This window comes from Nanorana parkeri, unplaced genomic scaffold (genome assembly GCF_000935625.1).
Source record: "Nanorana parkeri isolate BGI_ZX_2015 unplaced genomic scaffold, ASM93562v1 scaffold779, whole genome shotgun sequence".
NCBI classification, from domain to species: domain Eukaryota; kingdom Metazoa; phylum Chordata; class Amphibia; order Anura; family Dicroglossidae; genus Nanorana; species Nanorana parkeri.
Window position 1 is genome coordinate 560773 of NW_017307047.1, and position 23620 is coordinate 584392.

The 23620-nt window shown below is 43.4% G+C and overlaps 1 protein-coding gene across 2 annotated transcripts in view; it reads left to right on the forward strand.

Moving 5' to 3' along the window:
- PRRC2A (proline rich coiled-coil 2A) overlaps positions 1 to 18034 on the forward strand; it is a 64897-nt gene extending 46863 nt beyond the window's left edge. For both annotated transcript variants that reach the window (XM_018564772.1, XM_018564773.1), the window contains 13 exons: positions 484 to 560; positions 678 to 839; positions 5061 to 5183; positions 5285 to 5359; positions 10353 to 10476; positions 11089 to 11129; positions 11237 to 11304; positions 12227 to 12455; positions 14318 to 14413; positions 14571 to 14729; positions 15639 to 15727; positions 16295 to 16358; positions 17679 to 18034. In XM_018564772.1, the coding sequence (XP_018420274.1) occupies positions 484 to 560; positions 678 to 839; positions 5061 to 5183; positions 5285 to 5359; positions 10353 to 10476; positions 11089 to 11129; positions 11237 to 11304; positions 12227 to 12455; positions 14318 to 14413; positions 14571 to 14729; positions 15639 to 15727; positions 16295 to 16358; positions 17679 to 17795 (1424 nt within the window). In that variant the 3' untranslated portion in view covers positions 17796 to 18034. The remainder of the gene's footprint in view (positions 1 to 483; positions 561 to 677; positions 840 to 5060; positions 5184 to 5284; positions 5360 to 10352; positions 10477 to 11088; positions 11130 to 11236; positions 11305 to 12226; positions 12456 to 14317; positions 14414 to 14570; positions 14730 to 15638; positions 15728 to 16294; positions 16359 to 17678) is intronic.
- Positions 18035 to 23620: the final 5586 nt, after the last annotated feature.

A 23620-nucleotide genomic window follows, 5' to 3' on the forward strand; every position in this document is an offset into this window, starting at 1 on the left:
ATAAAGAACTGTTTACAGAGAATGGTCCATATTGGTGCCCACAGCCTGTACAGCATGGTTTTTACTGTAGGTGTTCTTTAACGGCATGTAGACTGTAAATTGTGTGGTAAACAAGATGATGCCAACAAATAGCTGTTTGTGTGAAATATAGGGGGATCTATAATTTAAAGGTTCTGATCACTTTACATAAAGAGGAGAAATAGAATGGCATATGATTTGGGAAATTGTTTTGATGAGAGGCAGTTTGGGAGGAAATCTCTCTCCCCTTCCCCACCAATTTTCAGAATTTCTGTGCAATGCATCTGTCACTTTGATGAGCCATTTGTCAATGTGCAAAGTTCACTATTATGGCAGCTTATAATTATTCTCTACGCTGCCTCTTCAAATGTTCCCAGTTTGTTTTTCTCATTCATGACATTGTTTTCTTACATTGTTTTCTTACTGGCTTCAATGCATTATTTTTCTCTTGCTGTGAACACTTAGATAACAGAGGGAAGCTTGTTCGTCCCTACCCCATGGAGCCATGGATGGACTCTTATGAAGACCATATTCATACCGAGGTTACTATATATTTGATGGCATTTGCATACAATTGTACAAAACATTGTTGTTGCATTAAAGAACATTGTGTGAAGAGGGATGAGCAATACAAACACCTTTTTATTTTTGTGTCTCAGATGAGCCAGTCAGACAGCGGTGTTGATCTGAGTAGTGACTCGCAGCTCTCTTCCAGTAGTTGTAGTCAACGCAGCTCTCCTGATGGTGGCATGAAGCCTGAAGTGGGCAAGAGATCTGCGCATCCGGTATCCTCGGGGCAGCCTCCACATGGACACATTCTGGTAAATTTATACAAGTCTATGTAGTGCCGTTGTTCTTTTGAAAGTTCCAACTCCTCAAGATCTCCAACCTTCTGACTTCTGGTTTAGTTAGAAGAGGTTTGGCCGAGAAGGCTCTACTGCACGTGCGCTACCCGCGGCATTTCCCTTTACACTTACTACACAGCAATAAAGTATTAAAATTAACTAGGTTCAGACTAATATAGCACGTTATTAATCCGACTTGCCCCACTCAATATGGCCTCAAGCGACGGCCATATTGAGTGGGGCAACTCAGATTAATAACGTGCTGGATTAGTCTGACCCTAGTTTATTTTAATACTTTATTGCTGTGTAGTAGACATGTGCACCGGCCAAAAAAATTGTTTAGTTTCGTTTTGATTCGGATTTTGCGTTTTTTCGGGATTCGTGTCTGAATGTCAACTAGTTTCAGGATTCGGAGGAAAATGTCAAATTTCTCAAATGTCACTCTGCTGCAACTAAATTTTGTCCAACAAACAAAATTTCGTACAGACTACCGCTTAGTATTTCGGAATCGGATATTCGGATTCGTTTGCATTCATTATATCTGTCATTCGGAATTTGGATACATCCGAAATTCGTTTAGGAACAAAATAAATCGCAAATGTCTACTGTGTAGTATGTGTATAGGGAAATGCCGCGGGTGGCGCACGTGCAGTAGAGCCTTCTCGGCCAAACCTCTTCTAACTAAACCGTAATGGTTGGAGATCTCGAGGAGTTGGAGGTTTTGATAGAACACCATCACTATCCTTCTCCTCTTTGCAGTAGCTGTATGCAAAATGCAGGAAATTTTTTTTTTTAGAAACATTAGGGCTGCAGTTGCGGACTACGCAATATGAAGAAGCTAGTTATCGCTCTGTCATGCTGGCCATGTTAGGTCAGTACTTGGTGTCATTGAGCTGTAAATAAGTGTGCAGATAAGGACCCAAAGTGTCCTTATCTACGTACTTGTTCCAGGTCAGAAAGCCGAAGTGGTAAAGCAAGCAGGTCAGCATAGGAGCCCGGGAGGTCAACATGGTAACCATGTGTGTCTCAATCAACAAATACAATTAACTGAAGAGCGCAACTACCTGAATAAGTACTGGACAGCCTGATGTGACTGGCTGGATGGATTAAATTACTAAGTACTAATAGTCCGACAAGCGGTCTCTCAAAATACATAGACCACTTTTTACAACCAATAGTGTCTTCACTCCCATCATATATCAAAGACTCGGGACATCTGATCAACATCTTATCCATGTACACATGGGACCCGAATTACAGCTGGGTCTCCCTGGATGTGAGCTCCCTATATACATCCATCCCCCATCCAGTGGGCCTTAATGCCTTACACTTCTTTTCGGGACAATCGTCGATTAACCACAATCATGTCCAGTTCCTTGTAAATTGCACTGAGTTTACATTAACACACAATCATTTTTCCTTCCTTGGAAAATTCTACCTTCAGACCCAAGGGACGGCAATGGGGGCCAATTATGCCCCCAGTTATGCTAACCTGACCATGGGCCATTGGGAAGCTCTGCACATAATCCCTTTGCCAGGAGGCTCATATGTTACAGTAGATACATCGACGACATCTTAATCATCAGGGATGGCCCTCCTGAAAGCGTCTCCGATTTTCTAACACATTGTAACGATAACAACTTTGGTCTGTCTTTTACGCACGAGGTCAATAGCACTAGATTAGTGTTTCTTGATCTTGAGCTGTATTTCACAGACCAAAAACCACCCCCATTTGGAAAAAGAATATACCAAAGAGCCAATTCTGTAGGGTAAAAAGGAATTGTACACAGGATATCGACTATGTTGCATCAAGTCAACTTCTCCTTTATAAATTCAGGGACAAAAAGTACCCGGAGGAACTCATCACAGAGGCATATTCCAAATACTCTGATGGGATACTCTGATCCCAAACCAGATGTAGAGAGCAGGGAGGGCAATAGCAATGAGAACCGAAATACGAATGACCTCAGATTTATTACCACTTTTAGCAACAGTTTTAAAGCGATTCAAAAGATCCCAGACTGGGCCGTAGTTTACTTTCCAAACCCTCGATCAATTTCAGAAAAGCAAACAATTTAAAAAATAGGGTGGGACCGAGTTGCTCATTTCAAGCACCCAAAGGTGCACCCAAACACTTTCTTTTTGAGAATATGGTTGGCATTTTTCAATGCAAAAAGCACAGATGCCTCACCTGTCAGTTTATTCAGCACGGACAGTCCCAGTTTGACCATCTCGATAAGGTACATCATATTAAGCAGTTTATCACATGCTCCCATGATCATGTGATATATGGGCTCCCTGTGGGTTGAGGATTGGGGACCACAGTCGTCTTATTGCGAAGGGCGACCTGGAACATAGTGTCCCAAGACACTTTACCATTAAACATCAAAAAAGGATCCAGGACCTTAGGGTGTTTGCAATCGAACACATCCCCACACATTTATCTCCATCAGAACGCTTTCATTCCCTGTGTATAAGAGAAACGTTCTGGATCTACAAACGTAATACTTTAACACCCAATGGGTTGAATGAAGAAATCGAAATTCATACTATTCTTTAGTATGTCACCATTCACTATATCACCACTAGCAAGAACAAAACGCTGGTTTTTCCTGTCTTAGGATGTAGGTTATGGAGGATTATAAACAACAAGAATGTTGTGGTAGCACCCGACAGGCAGATGAGTGTGTGCACACACACCAAGGAGATCCTGATAAAGTGGGCATACTGCCATGCCTTGGCGCAATATTAATTAATTGGGCGTCCATATGCTCCCTATTCTTGTTTCATAGGGGAACCATGTGGATGCATATGATAAATGGTGCTACCCCCAATATCTAGATTGGGAGAAGGTAGTCACCTCACAACAGTTTTAGAGCTATAGTTTTCTCTCCTTTTTTATACTGGTGAAAGATCACCATTTTTTAAAAATAAACTTGATTGTTTCATTTTTATTTCATTTTACATTTGCATCATTATGCAGGACCTTCACATGTTGTTTTTATTTTTAATATAATAAATCTCCTTTGATACAAGATCTATCCCTTAGGGGTTTAGCAACAGACCACCCGGAATGCACCAACAGCAACATTTACTTGCAAAATGCCGTGATAACAACTAACAGAATGATAACGATCATTAAGGGTCCCAGAATTACACTTAGACCGAGGTACTAGAGATCCCTATGATTCATCCCCTGGGTGCCTTCGTGACTCATAGTCCGTCCTCCATCTGGCGATTCAGCCTAATCCGGCACTAATCCGGATTTGACTCCTCCCCCCTGTCAATTTTAAAAGACATCCAGTTTCACATGGCCGACACCGCTCTAAGGCTTGACAAAGAGAGTCACCCTCGAAACGCGTAGCCTACCGCCAGTCCAGCCTGTATGTGGGTTCTATATCAGAGCACATCTCCCTCTGACAAACGAGCACTGACTCACAACACTCACTGCACCCCCCAATGGTTCTTCCATACACGGCGCAGCAACACACGGCTCAGTGTGTTATTCAGCCGACGGGCATTTATCCCTCTCCTGCTCCAGCTGCCGCGGCTCGGCCTGGCCAGCCGAGCACGCGGTGCGGGGACAGATTTTACTTCCCAGACTCAGTTTGGCAGTCAACAGACAACTACCGCTGATCTGACGAGACCCCAGAGACTTCGGATGCCATTCCAGGGGGGACATCTCAACTGTAACTGTACCACTGTAATTTAATCCATCCAGCCAGTCACATCAGTACTTATTCAGGTAGTTGCGCTCTTCAGTTAATTGTATTTGTTGATTTGTGTTTCACAGGCTTCCTCTCCCTGTTTTTGAAGAGCTTTTGCACACCATTCCCTAAACTAAGAAATTGAGAGACTTGTCCACATTACAGGAGTGCGCTTCCATATTTATTTATTTTATATTGACAATGTGTGTCTCAATACAGGTTTATTTTTAAGTTGTGTTGTGGGGCTTAATACTAAAATAATTATCCTTTTTGAGATGGGGTGGGTTGAATACCTATATTGCACATTATTTCTTTATTCTTTGAGGGACATGGCACAATGTATGTATATTGCTGCTTACAGGATAATTGGACACAAACTGAAGAAAAAAAAGAAAGGGGGCCACTAGTGTCTTTTTACTCATCTACTGACCCAATTGTCTGCAGTACTTCAGGTGCTCTTAAACTAGTCCTAACAAATCTCTGTTTATAGTTAACAGGAATCTCTCCTGATCCAATCGGTATGGAGCGTGCCCAGAAACCTGCTTCAGATTGTCAACGAGGACCCAGCACATCCTCTTCTCTCTCCTCAGCTCCTCAGTCTCCAAATCCTAAGGTAAGGTCCAAGTGCTCACATTGCTCTTTACATATCTTGTATCCTATGGTCATGTCACCTCCCTAACTTTGTCCTTTTATCTGATCTTCTGCAATCAACAGGACCAGTGTGCTCCCCCTGGAGGCACCAAGTATGGCAGAAACACACAAGGCACTGCAAGCCGATATTCAGGAATAGTAAGTCCTTGGGAATTGTTGGGACCTATTGTTGCTCTTGGTAAAATGTTGCTGTTCCTCATGTTCCCTGGAATCTTATACATTTTCAGTGTAATGGCCAAAAAATATTGAGATCACTAATGAATAGTACATGTGCCAGATTGTACTGTACTTGTTATAGTATGCCTGCGGACAGCTCTTATAGTATTTTCAGAGCTGTTGGGTGTATTGTAGTAAATTGTGTACAGTCAACTTACAGTAGCCTGTCACTGTTTTTCCGTTATTTCAGCATAATCCTTTCTATTGTCCATTGAGGGGACACGGCTCTGAATAATTCTGAGACGTAGGGTTATGCTGCTGCCTCCAGGAGAAATGGACACTAAGCAAAAAATATAAAGCATGCCATTTTAAGATCCTAACCCCTCCCACCTACCAATTTCACTTAGTGTCCTCAGGGGAATGGATGTTGCCTCCTCTTCTGGTTCATTTTGTTTCTTCATTGAAGATTCTATTACCGAGACCTGCTAGTTGATTCATACCGGATAATATTAAATCCTGGGAGTTTCATTAGCTAGCTGACAAAACAGAGATTCACACCGGATAAGTTAAATCCTGGAAGTTTCTCCAGTTGTCATGGAGCAGGTCGTCTCTGGTCTCAGTACTTATGCTTCATCCTGCTGTGGTCATGAAGCGTGTCGTCTCTGGACTCGGTACTTATGACTCGTCCTGCGGTGGTCATGCAGCAGGTAGTCTCTGGTCTCAGTACTTATGCTTCATCCTGCGGTGGTCATGAAGCAGGTCACAATGATAAGTCAGGTGGTCACATTATTTTTACTGGTCTGTATTGTAACGATAATGAGGTCTGAGTCTTAATATTAAGACTCAGAATTATCTTGTGCCCCAGTTCAGAGCACCTGCAGGTCTTCAATTAGTGATGTGACAGGCCCCTCCGCATCCCACAGAAGAGATGCTCTCTGGCTGTGATCTTTTATTGCCCAGTCCGAGTGAAATTCCAAACTATCTCGCTAAGCCTTTTTATGGCTGTCATTAATTAAAGGCATGGCACCACGCATTCATATATTTGGATTGGACAAGTTAAAATAACCCAAACAGGTCTGCTAGGTGGTGAGCCCCACATTCACACGAAAGTCATAAAACCTGAGTTGGAAGATCAAGTTACATTTTATTAATTTGGGGTTGGGCGGGGATAGGTACACTAAAAGTTCATCCTCCGCCTGCTTTCCCGCCCCAACCCTGCCTAAGGGCTGGCTCCGGGACACCCTCCAAAAGGGGCAATATTCTGTGTTGGCAACTAGAGTGGCTCTTGGTTTTAACATCATCGAGGAACTAGAAGTCTGAACATCGCAGAAGAGTTCCCCTTTAATCTTTAAACATTTTCTGCTGGAAGTCTGCTTGAAGAAGAGCCCTGCAGACTTCCACTTTGGTTCTTGGACTCTGAACTCTGTCAGAACTCACAATTCCAGGACTGTTGAGTATTCTCCTTTTTATTCCCTTTTATTTTGCTGTTGTATATCTATGTTGTCTCTTTTTATTAAATCTTTTTCTGTATATTTTCTGCACCGTTTCTATTAAAGGACGATATAAAAAATCGTTAAGCTCATCTCTACGCTCTAAATACGAACTTAAAGTCTCCTTGCCTCTTTGAAGAGCGCTACTGAATAGTGCGTCCTGTCATATTCCTGTCTGAGAGGACAGCGGTATCATAGACTGTACTGTATAGTGAATCCTGTCATATTCCTGTCTGAGAGGACAGCGCTATCACAGGCATTGTTTAAGTGTTTTGAATAGTCGCAACATTTGCTGGGCACGGTTTGTATTCCGGAAAATACATGGTGGCAGTGGAAGTTTGGTGTGTAAAGGGTTAACTGCGGAGTTAACTAATCCTGGTGACGATCGCTCTCAGTCTGCTGGGCTGAGATTGTGTCCTGCGAACTGGGAAATCTCTGTGCAGGCTGAGAGTGGTATCGCCACGTCCTTGTGACGCCCACACTCGGTTCAGACTTGTGTATGGTCACGTGGGATTGACGTACAGTGGGTTTGGGCCGGCCGTACGTCACATGTATAAAGCTAATCACAATGCGTTCTCCATCGTCCATTAAGGGACACTAGGCATATAAAAAAAAAGCATGCCCCTTTAAGATCATAACCCCTCCCACTTATGTTTCGCTTAGTGTCCTCAGGAAAATGGATGTCTCCTTCTGTTTATTTTATATTATTTTGTTCATTGAAGATTCTAATTCCAAGCGCTGCTGGTGGAATCATACCGGATAGTATTAAATCCTGGGAGTTTCTCTAGATAACTGACAAAACTGAGAGATTCACACCAGGTAACTTTAAATCCTGGAAGTTTCTCTAGTGGTCATGAAGCAGGTCTCAGTACTTATGCTTCATCCTGCGGTGGTCATGAAGCAGGTCCTCTCTGGTCTCAGTAGTTATGACTTGTCCTGTGGTGGTCATGAAGCAGGGGTCGTCTCTGGACTCAGTAGTTATGGCCTGGCCTGCGGTGGTCATGAAGCAGGTAGTCTCTGGACTCGGTACTTATGACTTGTCCTGCGGTGGTCATGAAGCAGGGGTAGTCTCTGGACTCCGTAATTATGACTCGTCCTGCGTTGGTCATGAAGCAGGATGTCTCTGGACTCGGTACTTATGACTCGTCCTGCGGTGGTCATGAAGCAGGATGTCTCTGGACTCGGTACTTATGACTCGTCCTGTGGTGGTCATGAAGCAGCATGTCTCTGGACTCGGTACTTATGACTCGTCCTGCGGTGGTCATGAAGCAGGATGTCTCTGGACTCGGTACTTATGACTCGTCCTGCGATGGTCATGAAGCAGGATGTCTCTGGACTCGGTACTTATGACTCGTCCTGCGGTGGTCATGAAGCAGGATGTCTCTGGACTCGGTACTTATGACTCGTCCTGTGGTGGTCATGAAGCAGGATGTCTCTGGACTCGGTACTTATGCCTCGTCCTGCGGTTTTCATGAAGCAGGATGTCTCTGGACTCGGTACTTATGCCTCGTCCTGCGGTTTTCATGAAGCAGGATGTCTCTGGACTCGGTACTTATGCCTCGTCCTGCGGTTTTCATGAAGCAGGATGTCTCTGGACTCGGTACTTATGCCTCGTCCTGCGGTTTTCATGAAGCAGGATGTCTCTGGACTCGGTACTTATGCCTCGTCCTGCGGTTTTCATGAAGCAGGATGTCTCTGGACTCGGTACTTATGACTCGTCCTGCGTTGGTCATGAAGCAGGATGTCTCTGGACTCGGTACCTATGACTCGTCCTGCCGTGGTCATGAAGCAGGATGTCTCTGGACTCGGTACTTATGACTCGTCCTGCGGTGGTCATGAAGCAGGATGTCTCTGGACTCGGTACTTATGACTCGTCCTGCGGTGTTCATGAAGCAGGGGTCGTCTCTGGACTCAGTAGTTATGACTCGTTCTGCTCTGGTCATGAAGCAGGTAGTTTCTGGACTGTGTACTTATGACTCGTCCTGTGTTCCAGTTTTCATCATTTAATGGTCAGGCCAGTATATTATCCTGGGGATTCCTGTTAAGTCAGGAAAAGGGACGTTGTGTCGCGAGTAGAAAATGTATTTACCTCTTGTGTATAAGGTTTGGGTGTTTTCCCTCCTTTTTATTTTACGTTGGCTGTGTTCTTTTAAACTCCTAATTGGCTAAATGCTTTTATGTGGAGTCCGCTTTAGCATGAAAGCTTGCTCCCGCCTTTTCTTTCATGTGCAGAAAAGTGTAAAAGAAGGAATTCCAGTCATTCTCATTGCTGCAGATTGGCCTGGCAGGATGTGGTATGGGGATTTCTTTTATCTGTTGGTGGATGATCCCTGTCGTCTTCCAGTTTGGCAAAATCTGTTATCTCCGAGCCCTCTAATCTTCCACCCTGCTTCTCGGTTGCTGGCTTTTAAAACCCAAGCGTTAAACGTCAGAGGAATTTCACATCTTATTCCTACTATGCTGAAGGCTCCTGGATCTTCTACTCTTAAGATTGATCACCGTATGTGGAAGGTTTGTTTTCGTGATGAGTCCTTTGGGGTTTTCCCCACGGGCTTTTTGTATATTGTACATTTCCTTCCACTTGTCTTTCCTTCAACATATGGTAGTTCAATGTTTAGCTCTAAGTACCTCTAAAGGGTCCGATATCTGGCTTGTCAGCCCTTTTTCAACGTCCTCTTGCTTCGAATTCCTTGATTTGTATGTGTGGTTCCTCCTGTTAGGTCTGCACTTCCTCTGTGGTATTTGAACTTGGTTTTATCTGTTCTACAAAAACCTCCTTTTGAACCTATTCAAGTCATTTCTTTGTCTTTGTTATTTAGAAAATGTTTCATTTCTTGTGTCCATTACTTCGGCTAGAAGGGTTTCCAAGTTGTCTGCTTTTTGAGAACCCTATGTGGTTCTTCATAAGGACGAGGTTGTTTTAAGACTGCAGGTTTCCTTTTGACCGAAGGTGATTTTGGCTTTTCATTTAAATGAAGACTTTGTTCAGCTCCTATTCATCCTAATGAAGTTTAATTATTTGAGCAGGTTCTTCTAGTTTTTATGGTGCCCGCCCCTCTGTTTTGGACTGCTTTTGCATGTCCCTAAGTCTCAGAATTTTTCAGAGCTGTGTCCCTCAATGAATGATAGAGAAAATAGGATTTTGTTCTTTCCGTAAACCCTTTTCTCGGAGTCTATTAATGGACACAGCTCCCTCCCCTCATTTCCTTTTCATACTGCTTGCTACAGCTGGTAGGTGGAAGGGATAATGCCCTTAAAGTGGCAGGCTTTTAATTTTTTTGCCTAGTGTCCTGTCTATTTCTCCTGGAGGCAGTAGCATTACCCTACGTCTCAGAATTTCTCAGAGCCGTGTCCCCTCAATGGACTCCAAGGAAAGGATTTTACGGTGAGAACAAAATCTTTTTTCTGCCCATTGCAACACAACTTTTATGTTCTAATTGATTTTTTTTTTTTGTCCTCTTTAAAAGTTCCCTGTCTACTTGCAGACGGGCCCCTCTCCTCAATCCTGGGAACTCGCAGCACATTCAGCATCCACTGGACCCCTATTGGACCCTCGGCAGATCAGCCAGTCCCCTGCTCTCTCCGACGGGGCAAGATCTCAGCTACCGGGTATGTGTCTGCAGAAAGCTGATATTTATGAATTTTGTAATACAAACTTTAGTATGGGATATTATGTACACAATCAAGTTATTAAATGCTGGACCAGATTTTCTACTTGCGCTTGTTGCACATCCCATTTTAAAACGATGGGCATTAATATGGAGGTGCCCCCACTTTTCTAGAAAGGCTTTTTATAAGATTTTGGAGTGTGTCTGTGGGGATTTGTGCCCATTCAACCAAAAGAGCATTTGTGAAGTCAGATACTAATATTGGTCGAGAAGACCAGGTTCGCCATTGGCGATCTGGTTTATCTAAAAAGTGGGGTTCAGTTCAGGGCTCTGCGTGGGCCACTCAAGTTTCTTCACACCAGACCCACCAAACCATGTCTATATGGAGCTGTTTTTGTACACAGGGGCACATTCCTGTTGGAACAAAAAAGGGCTTTCCCTAAACTGTTGTCACGAGGTTAGAAGCGCGCTGATGTCTAAAGGGTGTTGTTATGCTGTAGCATTGGCTACAAAACACCTGAGCTTAATAACTTGAAGTGGTGTCCACATTCTTTTGGCCGTAAAGTTTACATATTCAAATTATGATTTTTGTTTTTTCTTTCTCTCTTTGTAGAGGATATGAACCAGAGAGTGTATGCAAACCAATACTACCAGGTAAGTAAGGTGACTTTATTTCCCTCCAGTAATGTCCTCTGCAGGGGACCTGTCATACTGGCTCTGTGCGCTTGTTTTATATCTATGTTTCTTGTATTCTGCATCAGGTGGATGTCCACGTGACGAGCACGGGCAGTGGCTACAGACCTGGAACTCCTTCCCTGCAGCCTTACAGGTGACCATTCCCTGACCTACTGTTAATATTCCTGATCTTTACGCATGTCTCTCCTTAAGGTGGAAATCAAGCCAAAACATTTTGGGGGGTAGATAGTAAAAGGGTAAGAACCCCTGTTATGCTTTTTATTGCTGTTTGTGTCCCGGCTGAGAAATGAGGGGACATCCCGCATAGGGACCCAGATGATCAAACAACCCTGGCAAGAGGGTGTGTTCCCTCCACTTAAAAAAAAATAATAATAATGTAGCTTTGGCTGTAGTACCACCTTAAGTATTTGGCCTTGTAATTATGGGCTTCAAGATGTGAAAAAGAAATGTGTACAGCAGGACTTTGCAAAGTTATTGGTCATCTCTGGGGCCCGTGCTAATAGGCTTTATGCTGTGTGGGTGGCACATTGCTTTGGACATCAGTTTGAGATGCATCTGAGATCCCAAAATTCATAATAGGTAAATTTTACCTGCAGTTGACCTCCTGAGCTACATTTGACCTGCTTCAAGTTGCTTTTGTATCTCATAGATTTGTATAAGGGGAAAAGCTGTTCTAACATGAACAAAAGCTTATTGACACAGGCCCATACGCAGCTTTGTTAAAGCCTTTAAAGCAAACTTCAGTTCCACTATGGGGATGATTAATGTTTCCATACACAGGCTGAAAAGACTTTTAAAGGTATCGCAAAAGCTTGTTGAGCACCGGTACACACCACAAACAGTGCGTTCCAGAGCAGTCAGCCTCTGGAACGCACTGTATCGCAATCTGGCCGGAAACACTGTGGTGTGAACCGGCCCTGAATGTTTAGCAAATATTTTGTAAAAGCCTGTGGTGCACACTGCTCTTCTACAAGCGGAGGCCTGTATGTACAAAGCTTTAGTGTCCTATGAGACTTCTGGCCTGTAGAGTGATGTTGTATCTCGTTCTATGGCAGATCGCAGCCTATGTACCTGCATACCGCTCCTACTCCGGGCTCATCCCCGACTCTGCTGCCGACGTCTGCTCTTCTTTCTGGCATCGCCCTAAAAGGCCAGTACTTGGAGTTCAGTGACCTGGGTAAGGTGTCCGCCGGCAGCTTACTGTACCAGGCACCCACCTTCCTCTACAGCGGTCCCTACTGTCAGGCCCAGGTCAGCGCTGACCAACAACAGCAAATGTTACAAGTGAGTCAGGAGTTGCATGCAAACTTTAGTTTTAGTTCATATGAACTCCAGCCAGACAGCGAACTACACACAATAAAAATATGTTTGTGAACCATTTTACTCATCCAAAGACTTGTAAATCCATTCAGGTAGTCTGTGTGTGTTTTGTGTATGAATTAAACTTATGAATGTTATGTTATGAATTGCTAGCACCCAGTGGGGATTGCCCTCCCTGATAGGGAGCTAGTATAAAGATAGATTTCAGCTAATTATGCTATCGTTTGGAAAAGTACATTTTGATTTTTGAATAGCTGGACATTGTGGTTTGGAATCCAGCTTCAGTCTAGGGATACCTAGGTGGTTTATTTAGTTGGGGGGACAAACTCATACTGAACATTTTCTGTGTAAAAAGGGATCAACTAGAGGGATGTTGGAGGAATATGTTTGTGCTTAGGTAGTGCCCTCAAAATCTGCATTTCTTTCTTGCCCAATGAGGGACACAGGAAGTCTTAGAATTCTTAGACTGTTGGGTTATTTGCTTCCTACAAAAAATGGACACTGGCAACAAAAAGGCAGCTGACCAGCACAGAATAACTCTACCCACATTCATCAGGCCTCAGTTTTGCTAGTTTCCTGGCTTCTATCTTCAGCTTTGTGTTCCCTGTTAGAGGATTTTTCTGCTATATACTGCTCCAGGTAGATTGGTGCTGGATATAGGAAATCCTGGAAGTCTCTCCAGTTCATCCCAAGGACATTTTTGCCATCCTTCATGGTTGCCCTCTGCCACCTTATGAGTTTCTCAGTGGAACAAACCCTCTCCTTCCCGCAGCTGGGTCTGGACCAGCGTAAGGGTCTCAGCATTTTCAAGGCCCAGGTTTCTGCTCAGTCCTATTTCAGAGACTTGTTGGTCTTATATTCCTTGAGTTAGACCTTCTCCCCTCTTCCTTTCGCTGTGACTCTGTGGGATCTGAATCTAGTTCTCTGCTCTTCAGAGATCATCATGTGAACACATCTTTATACTTTCAACCACATGGTGGTGGTTCTTGTAGCCATCACCCCTGCAAGGCAAGTGTCTAAACTTTATTTCTGCAAGCAGCACCTTGTTCTGCTTAAATACATGGTGGCAATGAGGTCCATGGCATTCCTACTTGCCTATTGGAGTATCTACCTCTCGCCTTAACAAGAACATTTTCCCCTGTCCCCCAGGTGCATATTCAAGCTGCATCTGATGCCAACTTCCAGCGCTAGGTCCTTCATGTGGCTCTTTGAGCTGCAGGCAGTCCCCAGTTTACTGTTGTCTTTTGTTGGGCCTGTTAGCCTTTGTTACTATGCTGCCCACCACTCTGTTGGACCGCTTTTGGACATCCCAACAATCTAGGACCTGCATCCCTCAATGAATGAGAAAGAGAAAACCAGATTTTAGTTTTTTTTTTGTTCTCACATTAAAATTCTTCTCTTTGCATCCATAATGGTGCATAGGTCCCTCCGCTCTTTATTTCATGCTGACACTACTACTTTGCTACAAAACTGAGGCATGATGGTTGTGGGCAGGGTTATCCTGCGCTGGCCAAAGGTTCTTTTCTTGCCAATGTCCATTTCTCCTGCGGGCGGCAGTATGACATTCTAACAATTTGTGTCCTTCAAGTGACTTAAAAAATAGTCATTTATTTTTCAGCCTTTTGAGGTTTAGAAATGACCTCTGTAACCTTCGGATGATTGCTCATTTCTGATGACAAATTTCTGATAAAGCCACATTGTAGACTTCATATTATTTTAGACTTGTCTTGAATACGGATCAGCAGTTTTTGTCAATTTTAGGGTTTAGAGTAAAAGTATAAAGTTTGAGCAAAGGTAGAATGTAATGTTTGTTTCTCCCCCATCAGGTCCGACAGGATATGACTTCTGCATCTGATTATTTTTCTTCTCTTCATGCTGGACCGAGTGGATACCTACCTACGGCTCCTACACAGCAGGCACATGTGTGTTCCGTTTCACGTAAAGATAGCGTGTATTGTGTTTGACAAGGAGATGACAGTGCTGCGTGTACTGTACCTGTGCTGTGCATACATGTCATGTTGAGGAGTAGATGTCTGCCTCCACCTCCACTAGATCATTCAATGTTTGCTTTCCTTTCAGGTTCTTCTGTCTATGATGGATGCTCCTCTTCCAGTCATGGGATTTGGTTCCTTATCATCTGGAGGCCAGCAGCCTTCACTTGTCACTGTTGGTCAGACGTTGCCTCCACTTCAGCTCTCTGCTGCAGGCCGCCCGATGTCGCACAGCGTCAGAAATGAGGTCCGGTTATCTGTTATGGCGCTATCATTTCCTTCTTGATGGCTCATTGATCTGATGGGTTGTCCAGGGAATGGGACAGTCAATATTCTCTGTTTGTGCTCAGCAGCAGATTTGTACACAGCAGATGGTGGCTTAGTCAGGAGAGAAGAGGCAGTAGTAGGATATATAATGTTCAACACAATATGTACAATGCACAGCACACACATACTATGTTATGTTATATATTCTATCATTATGGGAGTAAATAATCCCATAATTGGAGAAAAATATTATTTGGTTAATCCCTTTTGTATGCCTTGTATAGGACTCCGGCACATATAGATATAAACACGTTTGATGGTTTCCTCCCTCGAAAAAAGAACTGACCGTTTTCTCTGAAATAGTTTGAGACAAACAAAAGTATTTGGCATTTTATTATTGTTTATTCCATATTTCTTTAAATGCAGACTTTGCTTTAGATTTTTGACTCTCTATCTTCCTTTGAGGGACACAGCTCTGAAGAATTCTGAGACATAGGGTTATGCTGCTGCATCCAGGAAAAATGGACCCTAGGCATAAGGATATTAAGGACATAACCCCTTCCACCTCACACCTCCCAGTTTTACTGAGTGTCCTCAGGAGAATGGATGTCTCCTTCTCTTCTGCTTTTTTATTTTAGTTTGTTTTGTTCCTTCAATGGGATTCTGATGTCAGGAGCTGCTAGTTGATTCATGCCAGAAAATGCTAAATCCTGAAAGTTTCTCTATCCAGAAGCAGGTCCCAGTCAAGTCAGACAATCTTTATACACACTTAGTGGTTTTATATGGCAACCCAGGAGCCTTGTTATGTGCCACGTAATTGACACTTTCAAGTTTCATAATGTGTGAAAAACCCTCTCCTGTATAATAACATAAATGTGTCTGTCGGCAGTATCAGAGCCATTCGCTGGATGTGAAGCAGCCAGATAATCTGCAGTGTGCGCCAGGAATTGGAACTGGTATCCAGGCATCAGTAGGAAGGTAAGGATGATGATGATCCTGATCAGTTCTGGGGGACGGGGTCCTTTTACATGTTTCCAATGATGCATCCTAAAATCTGAACACAATAGTAGAAATAGACATTTGTTGGTGCCAGCAAAGCACAACGTCGGTACACCTGGTAGGAATCGTATATAGTTCATATGCATACGAACAGAATTAAAGTGCACCTCTAGGTTTTAACCCTTCCCTACTCAATCCAAAACGACAAAAACGTTTTGACTTGACATACACTTGTCAAGAAAAAATTAAGAAAACGCTCTTCAATTTGCCTTCATCGTTGAAAATATTCCCATTTCCCTGCGTTGTAACTTTTTTTTAAACACACCAAGTACAGAAATCTACCTGTTCTGCCAGAAATCCAGTTCATTTCTAATGTCCTGTTTGGAATGACAACACATGGCCTTTTCTGTTCTAAAATCCGAGGTGCCTAAAAGTCCTATTTATCTATTTTGTATTGTGTCTTGGTGTGATTTACCTTGTTAGGGCATGTTATCCTGTATACAGGTATGATTTGGATGTACCTGACATTTCCCTTTTTGTGTTTAGGACAAAATCATCACACTCAAGCTATGGAGCTGCCCGAAATCAGCGTCTGGATGTTTATCAGCAGGTCAGTCCATCATCCCTTATGTGCTCCTCATGCAATGCTGTGAATGAGGCGTGTGCCCCTCAAAGACCCATATTTCATCCTAAATAGTGATGATTGTTTAGTATGCACTCTATTCTTTAATCCCCAGCAAGGAGATTCAGGGAGACACAGAAATGAAGCCGGGCCATAGAATAGAATGGTAGTCTGCGGATATATACACTGAGGGTCTTAGTTTATCTCATAGTTTTCCAAGGGAATAAAAGACGTGATATAGTAGAACTGATGTACTTCCTGTGGATAGGATAAAATACAGTACAATATGGGGTTGTCGGCTTTACCTTAGCAGAGAGGTTTAAATTAAAAGAGAACTATGGGGTAAGTGTTTTTCCCCATAGTTCTCTTTATGGTCACGTGAGGACATATACTAACCACCTCCCGTCACCCTAAGCTCTGTATATAGCAAGACCACCACAGCCCGGACGGATACAGACAATCCTGTTGAGCTCGACCCAGCTGCGTGAATGACAGCTGGCTCTGCCTACCTAGAGGCAGAGCCAGCTGTGCCCGCCCCCAGTCCGTTCTGCCAGTCAACACTGGAGAATCGGAGGGAGGGGGATCCCTGCAGGGAGCCGTGACTAACAGTCACAGCTCTCTGCAGGGAGATGATTGAGAAGTGAGCGAATGACGATATGCGTTCTCTCACTTCCCAATCTATTGAGCCGACGTGTAACAGTTTCATTGTTTCATTGTCACACTTCGGCTCGAACTATGAGGATGAGTGATTTTCACTCGCTTCATACTTCTCCTTTAAGCAGACCCCGTCACTAACTTAAAAACAAAATTATAGGTAATGACACAGAAAAATGAAGTATATGTATCAAGTGTATGTGCAGGAAGGGTCAATTCCTTTGCACAGCCCTCACCCTCCTTGCATGTCATAACTCTCTCCTATAGAAGTCTCTAATTTCTGGCTGTTTTGGTCCAGCTCCTCCACTTCTCGCCCCCGTAGATAACCTTTAATGTAGTTGCTGGGGAATTAAGAAGGGGAATACTATAGAGTGTCACTTGTGTGACCGCTCTGAGTCTGCTGGCATCACGTCCAAGATGGTGGTGCTCAGGAGAAGTCTTAGGGCTTTTGGATGTCTACACAAGGGGAGGTCTTTTACAGGTTAAATGCATTCAATGCACATATAATCTCATGGGAAGATTGTTGATGAAATGAATGGGCCTTAGACAGGACCCTTTAAAAAAAGAAAAAAATATCCCGCTATTGTTGAGCAGAATAGTATGTGATGTTGCCTTGATATTGACTGACGCCTATCCTATACTTTTATTCCCCAGGCCTTTCTGCCAGATACTTCGCGCTGGACCCCCAGACCTTGGGAAAGACCACCAACTCGGGATAGCGATCCCCGAAATACAAGAGAGTCCCACACAGAGGGAAATGCAGCACCTTGACTCTCCTGACACCTCTTAATATGGTCCCTGTCACTTAAAATTGTATATGCCTTCTTGCCTAGGTATTAAGGGGAGCGATTGTTGAGAGGATCTTACGAATGACAATAGAAGCCCCTGTCCAGTTTTTACCATCAGAGTTTTGCTCCATTTTTCCCACATCCAGAAGCTCCCCAACAAATTTATATTTTGATTTTTTTTTTTGGTCCCCTTTTTTTCTGATAAATAAAGAGTATTTTCTCCCGCTCCGTTCTTTTATTTAGACCGATCTTCCGCGACATCTTAATCCAAAAGTATGGCCCTGTATAGGGAAAGATGGGCGTTATGGTCAGAAGACATTTGTCCCGTTATATGTCTAATCGATGGACAATAGGTCCCAAGTCTGAAAGAAGTAATAGGATTTTGTTCTTACCAAAGAAATATGTTTCTCAGAGTATTGAAGGACACAACTCTGAAGAATTCTGAGACATAGGGTTATGCTGCTGCCTGTAATAGAAATGGGCACTACGCAAACAAAAGCCTGTCACTATCGACATAACCCCCCTCACATTTGTCAGTTGTAGCAAACAGTACAAAGGAACTCGAGGGGAGGCAGCTGTGTCCCTCAACTGTAAAATCCTTTTCTCAATCGTCCATTGTCTAGGTTGGTGGATCTAGAAGCGGATCAACCTTTTATAGTCCTATCTAAAAGAACAATAAAGAGTCCGAATGCCGAAAGGAAGCTGTGGCTGAAAGATCAACATTAGTTACCCGCACAACATGCAAAAAGAGAAATGTTCTTATGATGAGCCGGAGCTGAACAAACTGAAGGGAAAACAATGTAGTCCTTGAAATGAAAGTGGAGACTATCTTGGAAACCTGCGGTCTTAAAACAACCATGTCCTTGTTAGGAACCAAATAGGGTTCTTAGGTAGAAGACAAAGCAAACAAATCAGAAATCCTTCTAACCAAGGTAATGGCCACAAGGAAAGCAACCTTTTTGGATAACAAGACAAAGAAAAAATGCCTCATAGAGGTTCAAAAGGAGGTTTTGTAAAAATGATAAACCACGTTCAAGGCCAACAAAGGAAAAGGAAACCTATCAGGAGGAACCATCTGTGCAACTCCCTGAGCAAAAGTACGAATCAAGGGACTAGATGCCAAAGTACATTGAAAAAGGACAGACAAGGCAGAACTCTGACGCTTTATGGTTCTTGCTAAATGTTGATCTACCCCAAGTTTAAAGGATAGTAAAAATTTGTAATATAGAAGCGCACGTGTGAAAAATCCCAAAGAATCACACCAACAAAAACCAAACTTTCCATGTATGATAAAACAATCTAGCGAGTAGAACATCTACGAGCCTTAAAGTGACATTAAACCCTCAGATTTGTTAACATAAAACAATACTGTAATGTGTGCCTTACTGTAATCCATGGTTGTTTCCCTTCTCTTTGCTGCTCTTCCTTTCACCTTCACACAGACACCATGTAGCCATTTCAGAGACAAGGCAGTCTGCTGCAAAGGGAAGTTCTCCCCAAGCATGAGAACAGATACAGATTTAAAAGGAAGAGCAGCAAAGAGAAGGGAAACTACCATGGATTACAGTAAGGCACACATTACAGTATTGTTTTATGTTATAAAATCTGAGGGTTTAATGTCACTTTAAGCTTAGTGGGAACAGCAGCATCTGAAATTCCCTTAGGGTTCAACAGGTTAAAGCCAGCAACCAAGAAGCATGGCGGAAGATTGGGCTCTGAGATTACAGATCTGGAAGAAGCCAGGGATTGTCTGCCAACAGATTAATCAAATCGGCATGCCACACCTTGCCAGGCCAAACTGGAGCAATGAGAATGACTGGAATTATTTTGTGTATAATCCTGTGAAGCAGTTGAGGTAACCTTGAGTGGAGGGGGGAAAAATAAATATATATATAATTATACACACACACATTGTGTACTGATGCCACGGAAGCTGCTAAGGCATCTGCCATTGGATCTCACTCTGTCCACCTTGTGATGAGAAGCCAGAAGATCCACATCTGGTGTTCTCCAGTGGTGACAAACTTGTTGAAACACCTCTGAATGGAGAGACCATTTGCCTGGATCAAAGCGTCTACCTGTTGAATGTGCACGGCTGAAATAGCTGGAACCTGAAGTTCTGCCCAATCAGAGATCGAATGTACTTCCATTGCTGCCGCCACACTCCTGGTGCCTCCCTTGTGATGTATTCCATCACTGTAGCATTGTCTGATAAATCCAAATCAGGCACCCAGACAGAAGAAGGGTTTGGAGAAATGACAAACACATTGTTCTCAAGTCCAGGACATGAATCTGAAGCTTTGATTCCTCTAGCGACCAACAAACCTTGCACTTGGCCACTCAATCGATTCGTCTTGTCCAGCGATAGCGGAGACTTGTCCCATGCTGTAAAAATGTTCCCCTGTAAAGTCCTGGAATGGAACTGAGCAAAAGTTACAGCTTTAAACGCCGACACCATCAATCCCAGTATTCTCATGCAGGTTCTAAGAGAGTAACAGCAATGGGATCAAAGTGACCGAACTTGATCCCGCAACATCAATATTTTGTTTTTGAGGACGGAACACTTTTGCTTGAAGAGTATCAAACAGAAGACCTAAATACTCCGAGTGATGTGATGGAACTAGGGAGGACTTGTCAATGTTCAGAATCCACCCGAACTCCTTGAATGTCCGCAGCACCGTCTAGACATTGAGTTCAAAAGTAGTAGGAGACTGTTGAAGTAAAAGACATCTAAGCATCTGCTGATCTGAATGCCCTTGCAATAAAAAAAAACTGGAGCAAGAACTTTTGTAAAAACTCTTAGAGCTGCAGCCAACCCGAAGGGAAGAACCACGGCTTCATAATGAGAGTTGCCTATCGCAAAGGAAACTCTGATGAGCTGTAAATACAGGAATGTGTCGCTGTACATCCTTTCTCTATGAAACCCCCCCCCCAAAAAGAAAAAAAAATCTTGCCCAGCAGAGGCCACAACTGACCAAATGGATAGCATCCAGAATTTGTGAAGAAGTACAAACTCATTGAGTGCTTTCAATCCAGAAACAGACACGGGGAATTGCGAGTGTTTGAACTTGCACTGAATATATTTGCACCAGATTTATCAAGCTAGTGTAATGTTCTTCATAAATAAGGTTTAATAGACTCCAGGAAAGAAGACTTGTAACTTCAGTCAAAAAGCTTAACTGTCGCTTCTTGAAAAAGTGGTCATGGGGACTTCTTAAGTTGTGAGTTTTCGTAGATGATGCTACAGTTTCAGACAGCCCAGAACAAGTGCAAAAAAGGTGCAAAACACATGCAGTTGGAAAAGTAGTGTAAGCTCAGGGCAAAATGGGGGGCACATGTTGAAAGACAGATCTGCACATTAAAAATAAAAGGCTAAAACTGGCGCATCTGCTTTGATAAATTCCCCCCACAGTCTTTCGGTGGGTTTGGGAACTGTTCAAGGTTTTTACTGGAACCTGTTTAAACAGGTAATGGGAATATTAGCACGTGACTCTAACAGACCTTGAACTGTGTAAAAGAAGTTCATCCAACGCTGCCAAGATGTGGGAAGCTGGGACGCAAAGAACTGAAGAGGAAAAAAATATTCCGAAACTGAGTTTCTCATGTCTGCAATTATGAAGGCAACCATTACTTTCTGATGCAGAGCCAATCTGTCACAGCTCCGCTACTGCATCAAGGATATGACATCGTGTTTGGCAAGCATACGTTGGGTGTATTGTTGATTTGAATCTGGTTTGCTTAATGAAGGAAGGAAAGAGTGTGTGCTCCTGACACCTAGATAAGTGTCACTGATATCTAATCGCAGTATAACTTACATGAGGGATGACCCTCTATATCTGAGTGAACATGACATCATCAGTAATGTGTTGTGCGCCCCCCCCCCTCAGTGGGAGGGGTTATAATCTTAAAGTGGCATGCTTTATATTTTTTGCTTAGTGTCCCTTTCTTCTGAAGGCATCAGCATAACCCTACGTGTCAGAATTCTTCAGAGCCGTGTCCCTCAACGGATGATGGAGAAAGCATTGTAATTAGCCTTATACAGACCAGTAAAAGTAACGTGAGCACCTGACGTATCATTGTGACAGCTGACCTAGCTAGGGCTGCAGTACCAAACCCAGATCAGGAGAACAATCATCATAGCATGGAGAATTTGGTGGGGAAAAAAAAAAATTTGCAGAATATTTTTGTAACCAATAGACAACGAATCTGATTTTCATTGCAGAATTTTCTGTGTATATGTGCATTGCATTTTCCTCTGAACACAATTGGTCAGAAGGTTCCAGTGACTACCTGAAGAACTGATGTTGAAGATCTGCCTGTATGTGGTCATCTTTAAGTGAATCTAAACAGCCATTTTCAGCATTTAACAGCCCCAATTCAACAACATGTTGATGGTGTTAACTTAATACCCAAGAACCCCTCTAGATCTAGTTTCACTCGGTTACTGAAGGCCTTACTTCCCTGACCCCACTGAACACATACTTAGCTCGAACACTTAATTGTAGTCTTTCTATGGGCAGATGCCACTGCATGTTTGCTATTTATGTTATTGGCCAGAAAAGCCTCTCCTATGTCCCACTCTGATTGAGGTGGCCTTTGTGACTAAGGCGGGATGTTGTTTGACTTTTAACTGCTAGTGCACTGTCCATTGACAACTGCCTTAATCCACCAGGGCAGCAAGAAAGTGGCAGTGGGCGAGGCTTCACAGGAAAGTCAAGCCCCAGAAACAGTCACACTAAAGGGTTAGTTCACACCGGCCAGTGCGATCCGGCCCGATTGATGGCACTTGCAGCATTTTTCGGACCGGATCACATCCATTGATGTGCCACACGTCCCCTTGCAGCCGATTGCACTGCGGCCGGAGGGCGTGGCTGTGGTGCCATTGAGTTCAATGTACCACCACACCGCCCCCCCCACCCCAACACAAAGCATTCAGGCCGGAACACGCTGTGGCTGGTGTGAACGAGGCCTAAACCGGAGAGGGGCACAAAATAAACTTTCCTGTTAATAATACGCAGTCCCTGGAATTCATAAAGAGCATCGCAGACACCTGACAGAATTTTGCCAGTGACGCAATACATACACGTGACAATTTATTCCAACACGGAAGGGGGTCTTATTTCCCTCCACTTTGCTGACCACCAATATAGCGGCATTTCTTAATTTGTAGCAGCAATACCGCAACAACGTTGCACATAACTACCTGAATTTGTTGCACGGTTTTCATGAATTTAGCACAGGACTAATAGGCCAGAAGAGAGTTGCATGTTTTATTGAATTGCTCCCTATATCACTAAGGGGGAATCTATCAAACCTGGAACAGACAAAATTTAGAGCTGTTGCCCATGACAACCAATCAGCGTCTCTCTTCAGTTTGCTCAGGTCCGATTAGAAAATGAGAAAGAAGCTGATTGGTTGTCATGCACAACTGCTCCAGTTTTGATATATTCCCTTCTAAATGTTTTCGGACTCCCAACCAGTACACCTATAAAGAGCTTGTTGGACATTAGTAACACATTGGCCTCCCGTTGCAGATAGAACAGCCTCCACTCTTCTGGGAAGGCTTTCTACAAGATTTTGTAGTGCATCTGTGCAAATTTGTGCCAACTCAGCCACACATTCATTTGTAAGGTGCGGTACTGATGTTGAATGAAAAGATTGGACTCGCAATCAGCATTCCAACTCATTCTAAAGGTGCTCAGTAGAGTTGAGGTCTGGGCTCTGTGTAGGCCACTAAAGTTCCTCCACTTCAGACTCATCAAACCATGTTCTTTTGGAGCTCATTTTGTAGACAGGGGCACATTCATG